This window comes from Stegastes partitus, unplaced genomic scaffold (assembly GCF_000690725.1).
Source record: "Stegastes partitus isolate 25-593 unplaced genomic scaffold, Stegastes_partitus-1.0.2 Scaffold1724, whole genome shotgun sequence".
Taxonomy (NCBI): domain Eukaryota; kingdom Metazoa; phylum Chordata; class Actinopteri; family Pomacentridae; genus Stegastes; species Stegastes partitus.
Genome location: NW_007579455.1, coordinates 83535 through 99885, shown reverse-complemented (window position 1 = coordinate 99885; position 16351 = coordinate 83535). Strand labels below are relative to the sequence as shown.

General features: G+C 39.2%; 1 protein-coding gene across 1 annotated transcript; it reads right to left on the bottom strand.

Moving 5' to 3' along the window:
* Nucleotides 1-80: 80 nt before the first annotated feature.
* Nucleotides 81-14934, bottom strand: hspbap1 (hspb associated protein 1). The gene is made up of 7 exons (XM_008301876.1): nucleotides 14739-14934; nucleotides 13544-13728; nucleotides 11435-11571; nucleotides 9014-9185; nucleotides 4050-4133; nucleotides 3469-3579; nucleotides 81-1214 (listed from the first exon to the last, which is right to left on the bottom strand). The coding sequence occupies exons 1-7, from the start codon at nucleotides 14932-14934 to the stop codon at nucleotides 690-692; spliced, it is 1410 nt and encodes a 469-aa protein (XP_008300098.1). The 3' UTR covers nucleotides 81-689.
* Nucleotides 14935-16351: the final 1417 nt, after the last annotated feature.

Genomic DNA, 16351 nt, shown 5'->3' with positions numbered 1-16351 from the left:
ACACCATCTGTGCTCAGATGTGTAAATGTCACCCATGTTTGTGGAAAAACAAATACAAGAAATGAAGCTTAGAAAAGAAATTATTTGTAAAAATATTACATTTATTATAGCCCTGCATGTCGCTGCACACCCTTCCTTTGTCTCCTCCGAGCTGTGTGTCCTGTGGCAGCAAACTGTTCAAACAGTCCCATTTCATTCATTGCTCCTTACGCAGGCTCCATCAATCACAAAACCATTACGATCAGCCCTCTGCGGCTGCTCAATGACAAGTCCCATTACCGAATGACAAAGAAACATTACGTGGAAAACAAATGTTTGCATCCGTGCAATATTATTGTGAATTATTTGGCGTATTAGCATACTAAATTGATTTAAGTGGTCATTTTTCCTACTCTGGGGGAACCAAACAGGATTAGCATGTGCAGGAAAACAAAACAAGGAAATGTTAGAGCCACTCGATGGCGATTATGATTCGTTTTGGGTGTGACTTCTTGCATCCGGGGGGGAAGGTCAGGTGGAATTGACGGATGAGCGAATAATAACTGACAACAGAACACTACCGGTAGCTTAGAGGATGGATTTCTGCAGCCAAAAATGCTTTTTTTATATTTTTTTTTAGCTTCGCTCACATCTCTGAATCACTGCAAACTCCAGTGAGATTTATAATCTTTCTCAGGTGAGTATTAAAGCTAGAGTGGCACAGTGTTCCTGTCACTCCCCATGTGCCTTTCCAATAAAAGCTCGGTGACGCGAGTGATGATATCAGGATGCACCAGGCAGTCTAACAGGTCATTAGTGGTTATTGTTGTGTGTTTGACCTCCTTACAATCCTCTGAAGAGTGCTCTGATGTCCATTCTGCACCGTCACATGGCCTACTTTGACTTAAACCAGAGCTACATTCATGTTTTCCCTCGTGGGGTTTGACAGACGACGCAGATGTGCCTCTCGATGCCGTATGTGAGCTGACGTCTGGATCTTTGGGGGTCGTCCTCAGTTCTTCTTGCTGACAGCATACGGGGATGAGATGAGGTCCAAAGGGAACACTGAATGGTGCAGAATTCCTAACACGGTCTCTGTTTTTCTTGATTTGCCCATTTGAGTCCCGCTTCACTGGGCAGGTGTCCCTCGTGTCCCAGGTCAGCTGCCTTCGAGCACAAGCCCTCACTGCCAAGTTCACATGCTGCATGTTCTCATCATGGGGCGCTTTTCCTTCCTGCAAAAACACACACGGGATGACAGCCGGAGACAGCTACTAAGACCTTAATGGCATTTAACTCCTTTGAGGTTTTAAAAAAGAAACAGGTACACTTCTTTAGAGGGGAATTTCAGTCGCTCTGTCTAAAAAAAACACATGATTTGTTTTCCCGAAAGAATTTCAGGAAACTAGATTAACAAAGGACAAAAAAAACCCCCTATGCATGTTTGCAATGACACTTAGAGCTAATGGTTTAACAAAAAATGGATTCAAAACCAGTTTATTCTGTGTAGGTTGTGAAAATGTATGACTTTGGCAAGCCCGAGTTTCAAGTTATTAAGAAAAAAAAACACGTTGAGACACACAGACCAAAAATTGCCATTAAGCCGAATAAAAGCTTTCGTCAAGTAAATGTTGTACTCGCTGAACCATCAGTATATCATCAGAAAAGACGTGTTTTGCAGCAGCAGTTGATTGCTATAATGTCTGGGGAAATGGCTCTACCTACCACGTAGATGTTATTTCATCAGTTATGGTGTGTACGTGCTCACAAGCTGAGATAATAAATGAAAGAAACCCTTTACAAAGCTCATAGCAACTCATATTGCAGTCTTGCAATGTAACAAATGACTCAATATTCAGATTTGCCCAATTTAAGGATGGACTGTTACATTCACTATAGCACAATAAAGTGCCTGTAACACACTTAGAAAGTACTGTGAGTGGGTTTTAAGTTCAGTGCTTCTCTTCTATTTGTATTTACAGGAAGCATCCCAGGGGCCTTAGGCTCTCTCTGCCATCTGTGTTTCTATACTGCTGCTCTCCACACAGTAAATGATCTCTTGTAGGTGGGATAAATACACTGCGTAAGTGTTAGAAGCTGCCTGGCTGGACCAGCTGATACACAGAAAACAGTGTGGGAGGCAACGTGGTTCGTAAACTATCAGAAGGAAAACCGGAGTCGCATCAGGATCGTAGAGGTCTGGATGGATTCAAGCACAAAAGTTCGTTCAGCTATACTTTACACCAATAATGCTGCACAGTGGGAGACTTCTTGTACTTAACTAAATAACATTCAGAGGCTCAGTCTAAAGAGGAAAGTGTTACTGTAAGAAGCCTTCTGAGTCTCTTGCACTGTCTTCAAAATCGTTCACTTTTCATTATTCTAGTATCTTCCACTATGAGAGGGTGACTGCCATTCTGAAGTGTGACTTATTACACCCTGTATAGCTTGAAATTGGAAAGAAGTGTAAAACTGTCCAAAAGGCACAAGCTAAAGAGCATCAAACTGTAAAGACAAAAAAAAAAAAAGTTAAATAGAAATGCAAAAACCAATATGGCTAAAATCATAAACCAGCAATTAAAAAAAATTTAAAATAAAAATAAATCAGCTTTACAACATTTTAAAAAGGTAGAATTGTTTTAATGCCATGGGATATATGAATATGTTGGTGTTATTTTCATGTCTGTATAATAAATATGAAGCTGCAGCCAGCCGTTAATTAGCTTAGCTTAGCATAAAGACTGAAACCTTGAGCTGTCTGCAAAATTCTGCTAAAAGCACCTCTAAAGTCCATCATTCTTTTTTTGTTTAATCCACGTGGAAATGTAAGTCTAAACATCAAAAGTTGTGGTTTTGCAGGTTCTTATGGGCCAGAATATTTCTGACAGCATAACAGGACAGGCCAGGAAATGGTCAGGAACAAACAACAACTTCAATACCTTTAGTGTGAATGAAAACCTGGTAAGATTTATCCATTCAGATTTATAATTATTGTCCAGATATAGCTCCACTGTAGATAGACAGATGTTAAATCATCACTCAGCTACAGTTTAGACCACTGTTGGATGAAGGGAATGACCAAATCCGTGTTCCAATTTTTCCTTCTGACACACAAAATTGCCAGAGGGTTTTTCTTTGTGAAAAAGTAACAGGAATAGTTAATGTCTTCCTATGAAAAGTGCATTTTTCCTCAAAAAGTACGCTGTCTGTGCTGTGTGTTTGTTTGTTAGCAGGATTATGCAAAAACTAAACAGCTGAACTTCATGGAACTTGGTAAAGAGGTGGAGAATGGACAAAAGTTCTGGAGCTGATACCGATCTCTTTCTTTAAAACTGCTGGAAAGGACATTAAGTTCAGCAAAGGACCCTGCTGTGCAATTCTTTCTTAAGAGTATGATACCTACAGGGTGCCTATACAAGTCAGAAGCACTAGTCAGACGAGAGCTATTGGTTTGACGGATGAATTCATGTCAGACTAATTGTTTTCTACCTCTGTGGGGTTGAGCCAGTTGTCTGTGTTGTCATCACTTGGAGCACTTTTCATTGCAAAGACAATCGTCTTGGTCACAGCTTCGCTGACTCTTGCCACGTCATCCACCTCCTGTGCAGGAACAGAGAGTCAAATGAGCATCACAATAATGAGCACTGAATATCAAGACAGTTACAGTCATTGATAAACACACATCCTCTGGATGTGCTGCAGAGACAGTCTGTTGTGTCTGTGACCTTGCAGGGGAACTGAAGAGAGACCCACCCTTTGAATAAACAGTTTGTCTGGCAGCAGGGAGCTTTTTTTTCATGCGGCACACACTCCTGGTTGTGCACACACACTTATCATAATGACAGGGAATCTGTTACTGCCAGGACTGTTCATTACTCAAAAATGAGAGGGGTCCTAATCTGGGAGCACAGAACACTGTCAGGATCAACATGAGTAGGAGTTCGTCAGGGCAACGACGTGCCACCTCCTACCCTTAAATGTCATATTTTGTTTTGAACATATAGAACATTGTTTCAGGTTCTGAGCCGAAGAGCTTAAGGATGAAAACGAGACATGATAGGTTCGCTTACCAGCTCAATCCAGGAGTTGACACTGACGGTGATGGGATCCACTGACTCCACATAATGCCACCAGTGTCTGGGAACATAAAGCACCTGCACAAAGAAGATAAACTACCCTCAGAAGCTTAAATGGATTAGAGGTTCATTGAAAGCTCCCACTCCCTTCCCTTGTGTCTATCTAAGCCTGTAAAATAAATTGTGAGGGAATGCATAACTGCTCTGAGCATCCACTAGATGGCAGCATAAACCTTCCCTCCCTGCACCGTCGGCGGTTCATCCATTCATAAAGTGACTCTGTTACAAAGACGGAGGCTTATTGATTCCAGCCTCCACAGCAGTCTTGATTCATTCGTGGGCTGTGGTCTGACAACACAAGATGAATGATCTGTCCTCTGATTTGATTTGCAGAGATGGAGTCATCTTGCATGAGATTGCTGTGGATACCAGAACTATCCATTCTGTGTCAACAGCTTAAGCATTTCCAAGTGTTTAGTGAAGTGAGCGCGAAAGCTGACTTGTAGCTGTTAACAGAACGTGAATGCCAGCCGCGGCACTGAGAGGAAGACATCAAGGTCGTTTGTGTGAGAAGCTGTGAAGATTCAAAGAGGATAATGACATCAAATATCCAGGGCCACTCCTGAACTACAGATAGAGGCCATGATTTGCCTTCCACATACAGCTACTTGCTGTTTTGCTTTTTTGAGATGAGCAACAGAATCAATCACAGATGCCGCACAATGCATGCTGGTTTGATTTCTGTATTGATCCTGAATTTCTGTGACGTCACAATGAGAGAGGCAACGATAACATCATGAGATCGAGGCAGCGGCTGCAAGTTTTTGGTGACAAACATCACAGCTGCTCTCCAGTGACTGTATGGCCTCCAATCATAATGAAAAACGGAAGGATTTCACCTGATCTGATTGGTTTAGATGTTGACTCAAGAGCAGGACATTTGAAAGTAGATTATTATCTTGTGAAACAATAATTTTAATTAGTGATTAATCTGTCAATTACATTATTATTTATATGAATATTATATATCATACTGATTAGATGGTTGGTATGTCATGAAAATTGAGAAAATGTCGAAAAATGTCAATTGGTATTTCCCAAAACCTAAGATAAAGTCTTCAATTGACTTCTTTTATCTGCAACTCAAAGACATTGTGTTTACAGTCATAGAGAAGGAAAGAAACCAGAAAATATTTAAATTTAAGATCCTGGAATCAGAGAATTTTGTCTTTTTTTTTCTAAAAAGTTACTCAAAATAATCAATTATCAAAATAGTTGGTGATTAATTTAATAGTTGACAACTAATGAATCAACTGCTGCAGTTCTATTTGAGAGAAAACTTTCATTTTAGTTGAACTGAAGAGATTTTTTCTGTCAAAAGAACAAATATATGCTTCACAGTGAAGTTTATCAGAGGCTGAACCCATTCATACATAAAGAGCTTACAATATCTCACAATTATATATTAAAGTTAAGCTGATTTAATTTAGGCTGCATAGTTGAGTCGCAGCAAGAAGGTCGCCGGTTCGTGTCCCGGTGGGGGCACCGGAATCTTTCTGCGTGGAGTTTGCATGTTCTCCCCGTGCAGCATAGGTTCTCTCCGGGTTCTCTGGCTTCCTCCCACACAGTCCAAAAACATGTTGAGGTTAATTGGTGATTGTAAATTGTCCGTAGGTGTGAATGTGAGTGTGCTTGGTTGTCTGTCTCTAAGTGTAGCCCTGTGATAGACTGGTGACCTGTCCAGGGTGTCCCCTGCCTTCACCCTAAGTCAGCTGAGATAGACTCCAGCCCCCCCCATGATCCTAGTGAGGATTGAACGATTTATAGATAATGGACGGATGATTTAATTTATAAAGGACCAAAACTTCATATAACACTTTCAAAAAAACCAAACAGCATCTGTACAGACGTGATACCGTGATAGTCTAACTATCTGACAGATCAGCAATAAAACCTAATGTCTTGCATAGCTCATAGCTCACCACGCTAAGCAGGCCCCTTCCTGCACTGGGCAATGGAGTCGGAGGCCCCGAGTTTGAATCCCGCTCGGGGCTGATAACACTTTAATTGAATTTCCCTTCTGGGATAAATGAAGTATTTTTCATTCATTTCATTTACTCCTCTGTGCTTGATGATTTATTCACGTTTTTTTTTATTTACATAGTGTGAGAGGGACAAGTCTCCTCAGCTGATTTATATTCAGTAGCAAATTGATGCGATGCTAATTTACATGAGAGTTCATGTAAAACTGAGGTTAAACCACAAACAAGGATCACAGGTCGCATGTAGAACATTTTACCAGGCCACGCTGTCTGAATTAAAACTATTGTAGACTGTGTATAAACTGGTACGAGTAGTTGAAAGCATTTTTATGAATCTGTGTGTATCATCCTGCACAGGCATCACCTTCTATTGCTGCTGTCTGCTCCTGGGGCGAGGCACAGGTCATCCCATCGAGCTTATTGTGTGACTGAAGGGCCAGATTAAGGTCATGTGATAGCACCTGAGCCAACTCCAATTACTAAGAGAAGATTGTGAGATAGCGAGGAAACTTCTTTGTGACCGGATTCATTTCACCACATACAGTCAAGAGCGAAGGCCACTGCTCAAAAATACCCCAAGTCTTTTGACCATTTAGACTAGTCAGGACTTACACCAAAACTTCATCAATAATATTGCAGTAAGGAATGAAAAACTAATTAAAACAAATATAGGGAAAAGGTTAGCAGTGACCCTGACCTATAAATCACTCCACAACTAGCTGGCGGCGTTACTTGACAGCAGGGTTTTGTCTTGCAGATAGGAGGCTGTTTAGTACGCTACAGGAGCTCCAGTATGAGCAGATAGCGAAAGGAGACAGATAGCTAATTGCTTTGTCGCCATTTTGACTCCAGAAAAACAAAAACAATGCAGCTGGAATCGGAAATAAGGTGAAGGTCGAATACACGCGGGAAGACCTGCGCCATGATTGACGATCAAAGGAGGGACATACGTGAAAACCATCATCATAAAAGGCGACTTAAGATTTCACAGCACTTCAGTCGTACCTTTGAGCTCACCTACTTCTAAGGCGGAACAGATGACAGCAGCTTGACTGATTTGTCAGTTGGCCTACTGGCCAGGACGTGACCCAGTTACTTCTCCCCTGACAAGGCATCAAGAGTGATGATGCATCTTATATTATTATAGCTCCTACTTTCGTCAATGGAAAAACCACCGCCTGCTGAAGGTGACACAACGTAACTGAGGAGACCAGGTTTTAATTTGAAGACAAGTCACGACTGTTGCCTGGCTTCACACTTTTATGGAGGACACCACGACAAATAAATCTCAATGTGGAGTCTACTTTTACATGTTCATAGCTTATGGACCAATAAAGTTATATTTTATGGTTATTGCCTCGGTGTCACAAGCAGTTCATCACGTATTACGTAACATTAAACTTTGGTAAATTACTCTTTAGGTTTTCCTTATGTCTGAAAAACAGAGTTGACTTGAACAAATTAAAGAGGTGCCTGTTCAGTGTTGGATATGATACAAGATGCAGAGCTCAAAGTTCAATACAGACAGAATGTCATTGATAAAATTTAACTGAGTAAACTATGAATAAACTTCTTTCAAATGTGCATAAAACGGTTCCCAAATCGGACTGTTTCAGAGGTTTATAGGGTTTATAATCGTCTGCTTTAGGGCTTCAACTCATCATTATGCTTTACTTTTGATAAACTTGCTGATTATTTCTTAATTATTGGATTATTTTCAGTTGAAAAAATGTCAGAAAGTAGTGAAACAGTCCAACATTGTTCTCTAAAGCAGTGGTTCTCAAACTTTTGAGCCACGGCACTAAGATAACAGAAGTGTGTGTTCGTGACCCCCAATTTAAATTTTTAATATATCATGAGACATAACTTTGTTGTTCATGCATTAATGCGTTAAAAAATACTGTTAATTCCACAGATGAATCTCTCTACATTAACACGCTAACTTTCTTTTGAATGAATGAATGAACTAAATTTATTTCGAACAAATGAAAGGAAAAATATAATATAAAAACAAAGGAAAATTATTTTAAAAAGAGCATTAAAAAAAAAAGAGCAAAAAAGAATAATAATATAGCAAAATCAAATCATAAGTTCAAAAAAGAAGTGGGAAGAAGTAGACGCTTTTAATTTTAACAGGCCTAATACAAATTTATTTGATAAATGTAGACTTTATTTATTTCTTTATTTATTTATTTCAATAATCTGGCGACCCCCTGAAATAATCTTGGGACCCCCATGGGGGTCCTGACCCCCAGTTTGAGAACCACTGCTCTAAAGGACAGTGCAATGTTATCAAATATCAATTTTTTTGGATACATCACTCTAAAACATGAGGATTTTTAAATTAACTCACATGTTAAAAAGAAAAGCAGGAACTGCTCACAGTTAAAATACTGGAACATGTAAATATATTCGCTTTGCTGCCTGGAAACTGGATTCAACATTCACAGATTATCAAAACAGAGGCATCTTATTTCCCTGTCATTTGACTATTTTAACTGACTGAAATATTTTAGTGAAGCAAACTGAATCTGTTTCATGAAAATATTTAGTTTCTTATCTACAAACTGAAAACTAAAGAACAAAGTAAGGAATTGATGAGATCGATGCATACACAACGTCTTCAATAGGATCAAGAGCAAATATCTGAATTCTTGTTTGTTAAAATGACATAGTCCTTGTTTAGGTATGAACTTAAACTGAACACCCTGAGGAGATTTATGTCACTGACAAGAACATGTGAGCGCCTCTGTCAGTTCTTCAGTCTCGATTTATCTGCTCACTGATGCATCTTTGTGGTTAGAATAAAACCATGTTTGCCCTTTAGGGGGCATAACTAATCAAATTCAGCCAATAATGTAATCTAGGTGAAGCATTACATTTTATATTAGAAAACATTGTGTGAAGAATGCCGACCTGCCCAGGCTGCAGTGTGACGACGTGGGCTCTGGCAGCCTGAAAGGCCGGAAACCTCCTCAGGTCTGGATGCAGAACATCCACCTGGCTGAAGACACTGGACTCCTCATACGGGACTCTGGTTGGGTAAAGGTTAGCTGTGTCTTCTGGAGGAAAGAGGTGCCAGCGCTTCCTACAGACAAGGAGCAAGACATTTTAATATGACTTCAGACAAAAGGAGCAGGAAAAGACTACTGTTAGAATTGAATTCATTTGTTTGGTCAGACACAATGGTGTGAATTAACGATTTCATAAGCTGTACATTTAGGCAGAGCAGCCTTTTGTTAAAAACTGTTGAAAAGATAAAAAAAAAACAAAAAAAAACCAAAGTTGACAGAGTGTATTAGACAGTAAAAATAAGTGAAACTGTTCAGTTCTTATTGTGATGGATGCCGATATAACCAGAGATACAACATAAAACATGGAAATTATGAAAAGAAGAAGAACTATTGCTATTATAAATTGCTCAAATCAATCTCAGGCATCTTAAGGTGGTTTGAAATAATCTGTGTTAACTGGTCATGTGGCGGCTGCAGTGGACAATCAACAGAACTTACATCTATTTCTTGATTTGATGGTTTGAAAATATTACCAGTCATTTTTAAATCATCAAGTTCCTAATCTTGGTCTGTGAGACGATAAACGCAGACGGGGCCGCGATTGTGATCTGTTCATCTGACCCACCACTGCCACAGATATCAGGGTATCAATCAACACTGTTGTATTTTCATAGATCAGCAGTGTCAAAGGACTGCTTGAGCTCAATTTCATTCCGTCTGAGATCAATAAAGAATAAAAAGAACCTGAGACCCAATTACAAGGAGTGAAGTAAAACTGTTGCTCTCTGGGGGAAGAGCAGAGCGAGATAAGGTAGACCTTTTCCCTTTTATTTCTTGACTCTCGATGCCCCGTACAGCGTCTCGCCCTCTGTCTCCATTTCCCTTCCTCTCGGCTTGAGCTCAGGGAGAGATTACCTCTTTTTCAGAGGGCAGAGGACAGGATTGCGCTCAGTATCAGCAGTTACAGTATCCTGCGTTTTGTGTGTGGAGCTGAATGCTTTAGGCAGGAAACTTTTACAGCCGCCACAGTGGTGCCAAGTGCAGGTGTGGTTGTGAGGAATCCTGAACTTTACTATCAGCTTACAGCTTGTCTAATTAAAGACACTGAAAGACACATGATGAGTGCAATAAGGAACCAACAGTGTGTGTTTCCACCTTGAAACTGCAGTGTACTGATGACAGTCTCTAAAACACAGATTGAGGCGTCTAGAGTTTCATATGTAACAAATCTAAGGTCTCATGTCAGCTTTCTGTATCATTACTCTTCTTTAGAATCAATATCATGTTCGGGCACGTGTGACTAAACGACTGCAATATTACAACTTGTGATTGTGTCGTGCAGAATAGTTTCACAGTGATTTAGTAAAGTTGTAGGTGAGCTGGTTTGCTTGAGTTGCAGCAGGTTATAGAAATGTGATGAGAGAGAGGCAGAGGTTTTATAGATGTGCACATCCAGAGGAAGCAACAGTGTCGACTTACACCTAAGCCATTTTAAGGCTGTAAGGGATTGTTTTTAATGGAAAATAAAATAAATATTCAACTCTGATGCATGGAGACAAGTTTTTCGGGTTTTAATCAATGAATGGAGGTGACTTTTAACTTGTGCTCCATTTAATTAAAGTCTGTGTTGTGACTCGAAGCCAAACTCACAAATCTGTGAAACAGGAAGCTGAAGGGATGTTTTATTTAAAGCTCTGTAAATAGTACCAGAATGGGTGCAAATCATTATCACTTAATGAATAACAAAAAAATAAAAAAACATTATAAGGTGCAGAAAGCTCTGAGGTACACATGTGATCTAATTGAAACTGGTGAGTTATTTCTTATGGAAAGATAAAACATCATAGACATTATTTTAGACTATTTAAAAAAACAAACAAAAAAACAAAAAAACTCTTCTTACAGGCTATTTGTAACCTCAGTGGTATTAACACAAAAATCCAAGCTTGAAAATGTAAAGGCCTGGGGAGAATTGAAAGTATTGAAAACCCTGTAAGAAGTATTGATCAGAGGGACAAATACCAACTTTTCTTAAAATATCAGCATAATATAGTGAGAAAGAAAACAGTGCTTTCTATGGAACAATTTGAATCATCCATGTACATTTTTACGATTACAAAAATCAAATGCTCTTTGCAAAACATATTAATTTCACTTTCTTTTGTCTTCGTGACCTAAATACACGGTCAGACAATCGGTAGGAATCTATCTGCATCTAACCTAATAAGCTAAATATAAACAAGAAAACTTTGTTTGTGTAATGTTTCTGAATTTGGACTCTGGTGCACATAAAGCTGCCAACACCTGCGATAATCCTTCTCACCTTCCTTGCACCTGCAGCACCAGGTTACAGCCGTAAGAGTCAAGGTGACACGGCGTGTTTGCTCCCTCTGTGCCGATCCATAAGGTGCTCTCTCTCCCATTACGTCCCTCAAAACCAAACTCGGACCACTTTACATCCTGCAACACACACACACACACACACAACATTCAATTGACACTTATCAATCCAAAATAATGTCAAAGTATAAATAACAATTTAGGATTTATAAATAACAGTGTTGGTTCTTTTGTCCACAGTAATGACATGACATGGAAACAAGATTCACATTTCCACAACTGTCACAACTCTGCTGTAAGCTCACGGATGTGACTCTACCTCATCAGCTCCTTTGACAGGGCTTATTATAGGTGACCGATGGAGGTTTCTGTGCAGAGAAACCGAGCTACAGTATTTGTCATCTTTCAAGGAAGGCTACCCTGTCAATCATGTACTGTCAGAACACAAAGGTGTAGCGATCTTATCGGCATCCTGAATAATGAAGTCATTACCATACATGCAGGCTGCTGTAAGTGACAGACCAGCCAATCTAGCCTCCAGGCAGCTGTTTTCCCAGCACCATTTATCCTACAAAAAGCTCATGTCTGCCTGTCTCAAAGGCATGAATGTCAGCAGGTAATAATTGCAGGTGGATGTCCAATAAAAATTTATCACGGAGATAAAAATGAAATAAATTTGTGGCAGTGGCTCAAGAAAGGATGCCGCTTTTATGTCTCTACCTACCAGACGGATGAAAATAGCAGCTAATATAAAATCCCGTCGGGCACAAAGCTGAACATTTTAATTGAAAGTGTCAAAACAAGGAGGAAAAAAAATGTAAGATTATAAATGAGACCTGGGAGGGGAATGTTTTGGCTCTTTTAATTTGTATTTTTTTCATTCATTCCTTTTTAATTTGTAAATAATTCAACTTTCTTGCAACTGCATTAGGAGATAATAATGTGTAGGAAATAATTCTAAATTAAACTTTAAGAAGCCAGCCTCTAAACACTCACTGTAAATAAAACTTTGCTGCTTCGAGTGGATGTGATATCAAACATTTGGGTCATGTATAAACCATAAGAAGCCATAAATACCAAGTCCCACCTATGTGACAGAAGCCTAATAATGCAGCAGGATGTTATTGCATTTGGGTAAGTAGAATAATACAGTGAAAACACTAACAAAACAGACATTTGGAATTAATTTGGATTATTATTTGCTTTGATTTGTTCTGCTGGTCTTGTCATATCAACCTCTTTGCGCAATCATATTTTAAAGCTGTGTTTAAAAAAAATAATTCATCCAAGTGTGGCTGTATTGCTAGAAAAACAACGAATCCAAGCTTGCTGTTAAAGGAGACGATCATTTTACATAAAATACATTATGCATTATGTGTCTGGCCACCTGTGTCCACACAATTTTTAGCTCTGCTGCTCTTTGTCATGTCCATTTCACTCCAAGGGTCTGACCTACACAGAGCCTCAATTTCAACTCAATCTAACACCTGGACAAACTGAAACACCAGCTGTGAGTCCGACTTTACTGCAACATCTGCGGCCAACCTCAAACCTCTCATATTGGTTCTGGTAAAAGTGCAATGTCCGGATTTCTGCTTACTTTTTGTTCCTGTTCTGTATCTTTAATATTAAAAACTCAAAAGTAGTCAAAACTTTCTTCATTACAAGCCTCAAATTTCAGTTTCATGAGCTTTTTACTTAACTGCTGATCCTGACAGAAAAACTTCTAACACAAATAATGACCTGATTCCAACTTATTGGAAAGCTGATGTAACTTTTACATCATCAAACTACCTATAAAAGTTTCTCCCAAATGCCTTTTAGTTGCAAGGCCATCCAAACTTCTGAGTTGCTAATTAACACTGAGTTTGCACAACTAGATCTCTCGTTGTTCAAACACAGCTGTCAGATTTAATTTAGACTGTTTGACTAGTTTCATAGAAACCCCCGTGTCTAAACTCATGAAACACTATAAGGTCTTTGTAAAATTAATAAATTGCACAATATATGGAGACAAACTTGGAAACTTATAGGCTGGTTAAAGAAGAACTGACCGGATATCTTCACATGCATGTAGCAGCAGGATGATTACCTCAAACATGAAAGGCTGATCTTGAAACAGCATTGCGATGTATTTGTAGTCAGCATAGGCCCAATATTCTGAGTGGGGGTATTCAGAAAAAGGGCCCACATCTGTTTCAGACTGACCCTGGGTCCAGCTGAGAAACTGAGTCACTTTGGCCTCCACATAGGAACACTGCGTCTCAAACAGAGGAGCTGGACAGTAGAAGAAAATAGCAAAAAACACAGGTAAGAAGGAGGGTAATCACTGGAAAATTGTGATAAAGTTTTACTGCAACAATACAATGGATCTCTGGTTTAAGAAATATAATTTGTAAACCAGAATCACAGCACTATGCATCATCCCAGGTATGGATTCTTCAAACATTTTAACAGAGGAATACATCACAGTTGTAGTGATTTACTGTTTCTTTTGTTTTAGTAAACAAAGTGTGTCAACGGTTGAGTCATGACATTTAAAATCCATGATAAGAAATGCCGTCCTGTCAGCTGTTGCAGCTGGAAAAAGATGATTTAGAAATCCAATTAGCTGGTTTTTATCAGAGGACACGCTCTCTGTCATTCATCAGAGAAAGAGTCATTACTGAAGCTGCTTTACAGCCACATGGAGGGCAAAATACACCAGATGCTCGGAGACTAAAACCCTTCGGTGTGTTTTCTTTCATTCAAGTGACATTATAAATCATATCATTAAACAGCATCCAATACTTCATCAGATTACGCTAATGTATAAATTGTCACATGTCCAAGGATGAAGTACACAAGGCTGCAGGCAATTATTATGTGCTCATTGACAACTGGGTGAAAGGAGATAGCTGTCATATGAGGCTCTGTACACTGAAGTAATAGGAAACACACAAAAATAAATAAATCTGAAAAATCGCATTAGTTTAGCTTTTTAAGAAAAGCATCAGTTATGCTGGAATCTTTAAATGGAAGCCAGAATTTCTTGCATTGCTAAACAGACAAACCATTTTGGGTGAATGTCTTTGAACACAGTGTATAGTTTGTTTAAAGAAAACCACTAATTCCTAAGTTGTGTGTATTTAATAACTCAGTCATTTCAAATAAAACCTTGGTGGGAAACCTGAATTGAATCTTTTTGGGTCACATGAGTGCTTTAATTCTGCATGTTTAATCCAGGTGATTACTTAAAGAAGAATTATATGAACACAACTCTGTCTGGAATAATATTCTGTTCTTACTGTTTGTCTCCTCTTTCCTCCCGAGTCTGAATCGGATAAGTTTGTCAGCGAGGCAGCCAGAAAGATGCTCCGCAGTCCAGCGGAGAACAGGCCAGCCGCAGGTCATGTTCAGGAAGATTGCAGGTTGCTGCAAATGATCCACAATCCTCCGGCTCTCCTCTGGGCTGAACGGTTTAATGGAGGAGATGGCAGCCATAGCCGGGGGGGACACACTGATAGTAGGTGGCAACACAGGATGAAGACACAGATTAGCTGATTAACAACTGGTATCTAAATTGTGCTGTTACATTAGCTGGCATTCACAGAGTTCATGCCGGTGCCTGCTAGCTTAGATGACCTTATCTTCTTTATGATAACACTGAAGACCACTGTGTTGCATTCTAGTGAGGCTGGAAAGAAAACTGTTGTGTTTATGTGCGTCTCTCTGCTGTATTTGTTGCTCGGTCACGTACAACCTTGAAAAACCTACAACTGTGCTATCACTAAAAGTGCAGGGAACCTGAGGACAATGTGGAGAGAGAAGGAAACTAAGCTTCCTTACTTTGAAGCAGGTTTGTACTGCTTATAGCATAAACCTGCAAAATAAACAGACATCTAATGCAGTAAGGAAAGTAATCAACAATGACCTAAAGCGAATATTTATCTACTTGACAGAATGAGCTACCTTATCATTAGTGTCTCTAGAAGTCCGTTTTTAAAAATACTTCAAAACAATTAGGGTAATATAACAGCCTCCACAAAGGAAAAGTAACATTCAACAGCTGATATTTGTTCCTAAGAGCATGAGTGAAGTTGATGCCGATGTTCCAATTAAGCACAGATCTAAGTTTTAAAAGCTGATCTCATAATCTAGGGTGACCGAATGTCCTGTTTTCCCAGGACATATCCTGTTTTCACGCCCTGTCCTGGCCGTCCTTGTTGTTTTTTTATAAAGTGATGAACAAGACTTGGTCCTGTTCTGGAGGACATACTTTAAATGTATTGAAATTATCAGGATTCTTCGAATAAACTTTGAGTACGATTGAACATCCCATTGCTGGGCCGAGTGTCCTGGCTGTCTGAAATCAAAATATGGTCACCCTATCCTAATCAAAAAAAGAAAAAGAATCTCTTTCCTTTTTTTTTTTAAAGAATTAGTTTCCACTTAGATCCACCTGTTTTTGTACTCAAAATTCACATCCTACTTCAATCGGTCTGCATATCATATATAGGGATTTCAACTTGACACAAGATCTAAAACTGACTGTACTTGTGTCCACATGATGTCTTTCACACTTGACAAACATATTATCTAATCTGTATGTAATCTATTTACCTGGAACTCCACACTGATAAGATCCTGACCAGTGTTGGCCTACAGATACTATCAGCTGTAGCATATCAGTACATACAGTGTGTTGGCCGATAAATGGCAAGAAATTGTAGTAAATAAATACCAAAGATATGTTTGCAATACAGAAAAAGTGTCAAAAGTACGGAGTTTATCTCCCAGGGGATAATGACAAGTTTATTGTTGGACTGCAAAACGTTGTGTGTCGTACGCATCCTAGTCAGAATACATGGGATAATTTCAGGGGGCAATGTATGTATTTTCAAAATGTTGGTGGATTATG

Excerpts from the sequence above, each read along its gene's own strand:
- hspbap1 (XM_008301876.1), bottom strand. The coding sequence starts at position 14,934 with ATGGCTGCCATCTCCTCCATTAAACCGTTCAGCCCAGAGGAGAGCCGG. Across the intron at positions 13,729-14,738 it reads GAGGAAAGAGGAGACAAACA|CTCCTCTGTTTGAGACGCAG; the intron begins GTAAGAACAGAA and ends TCTACTGTCCAG. Across the intron at positions 4,134-9,013 it reads TCACACTGCAGCCTGGGCAG|GTGCTTTATGTTCCCAGACA; the intron begins GTCGGCATTCTT and ends TTCTTTGTGCAG.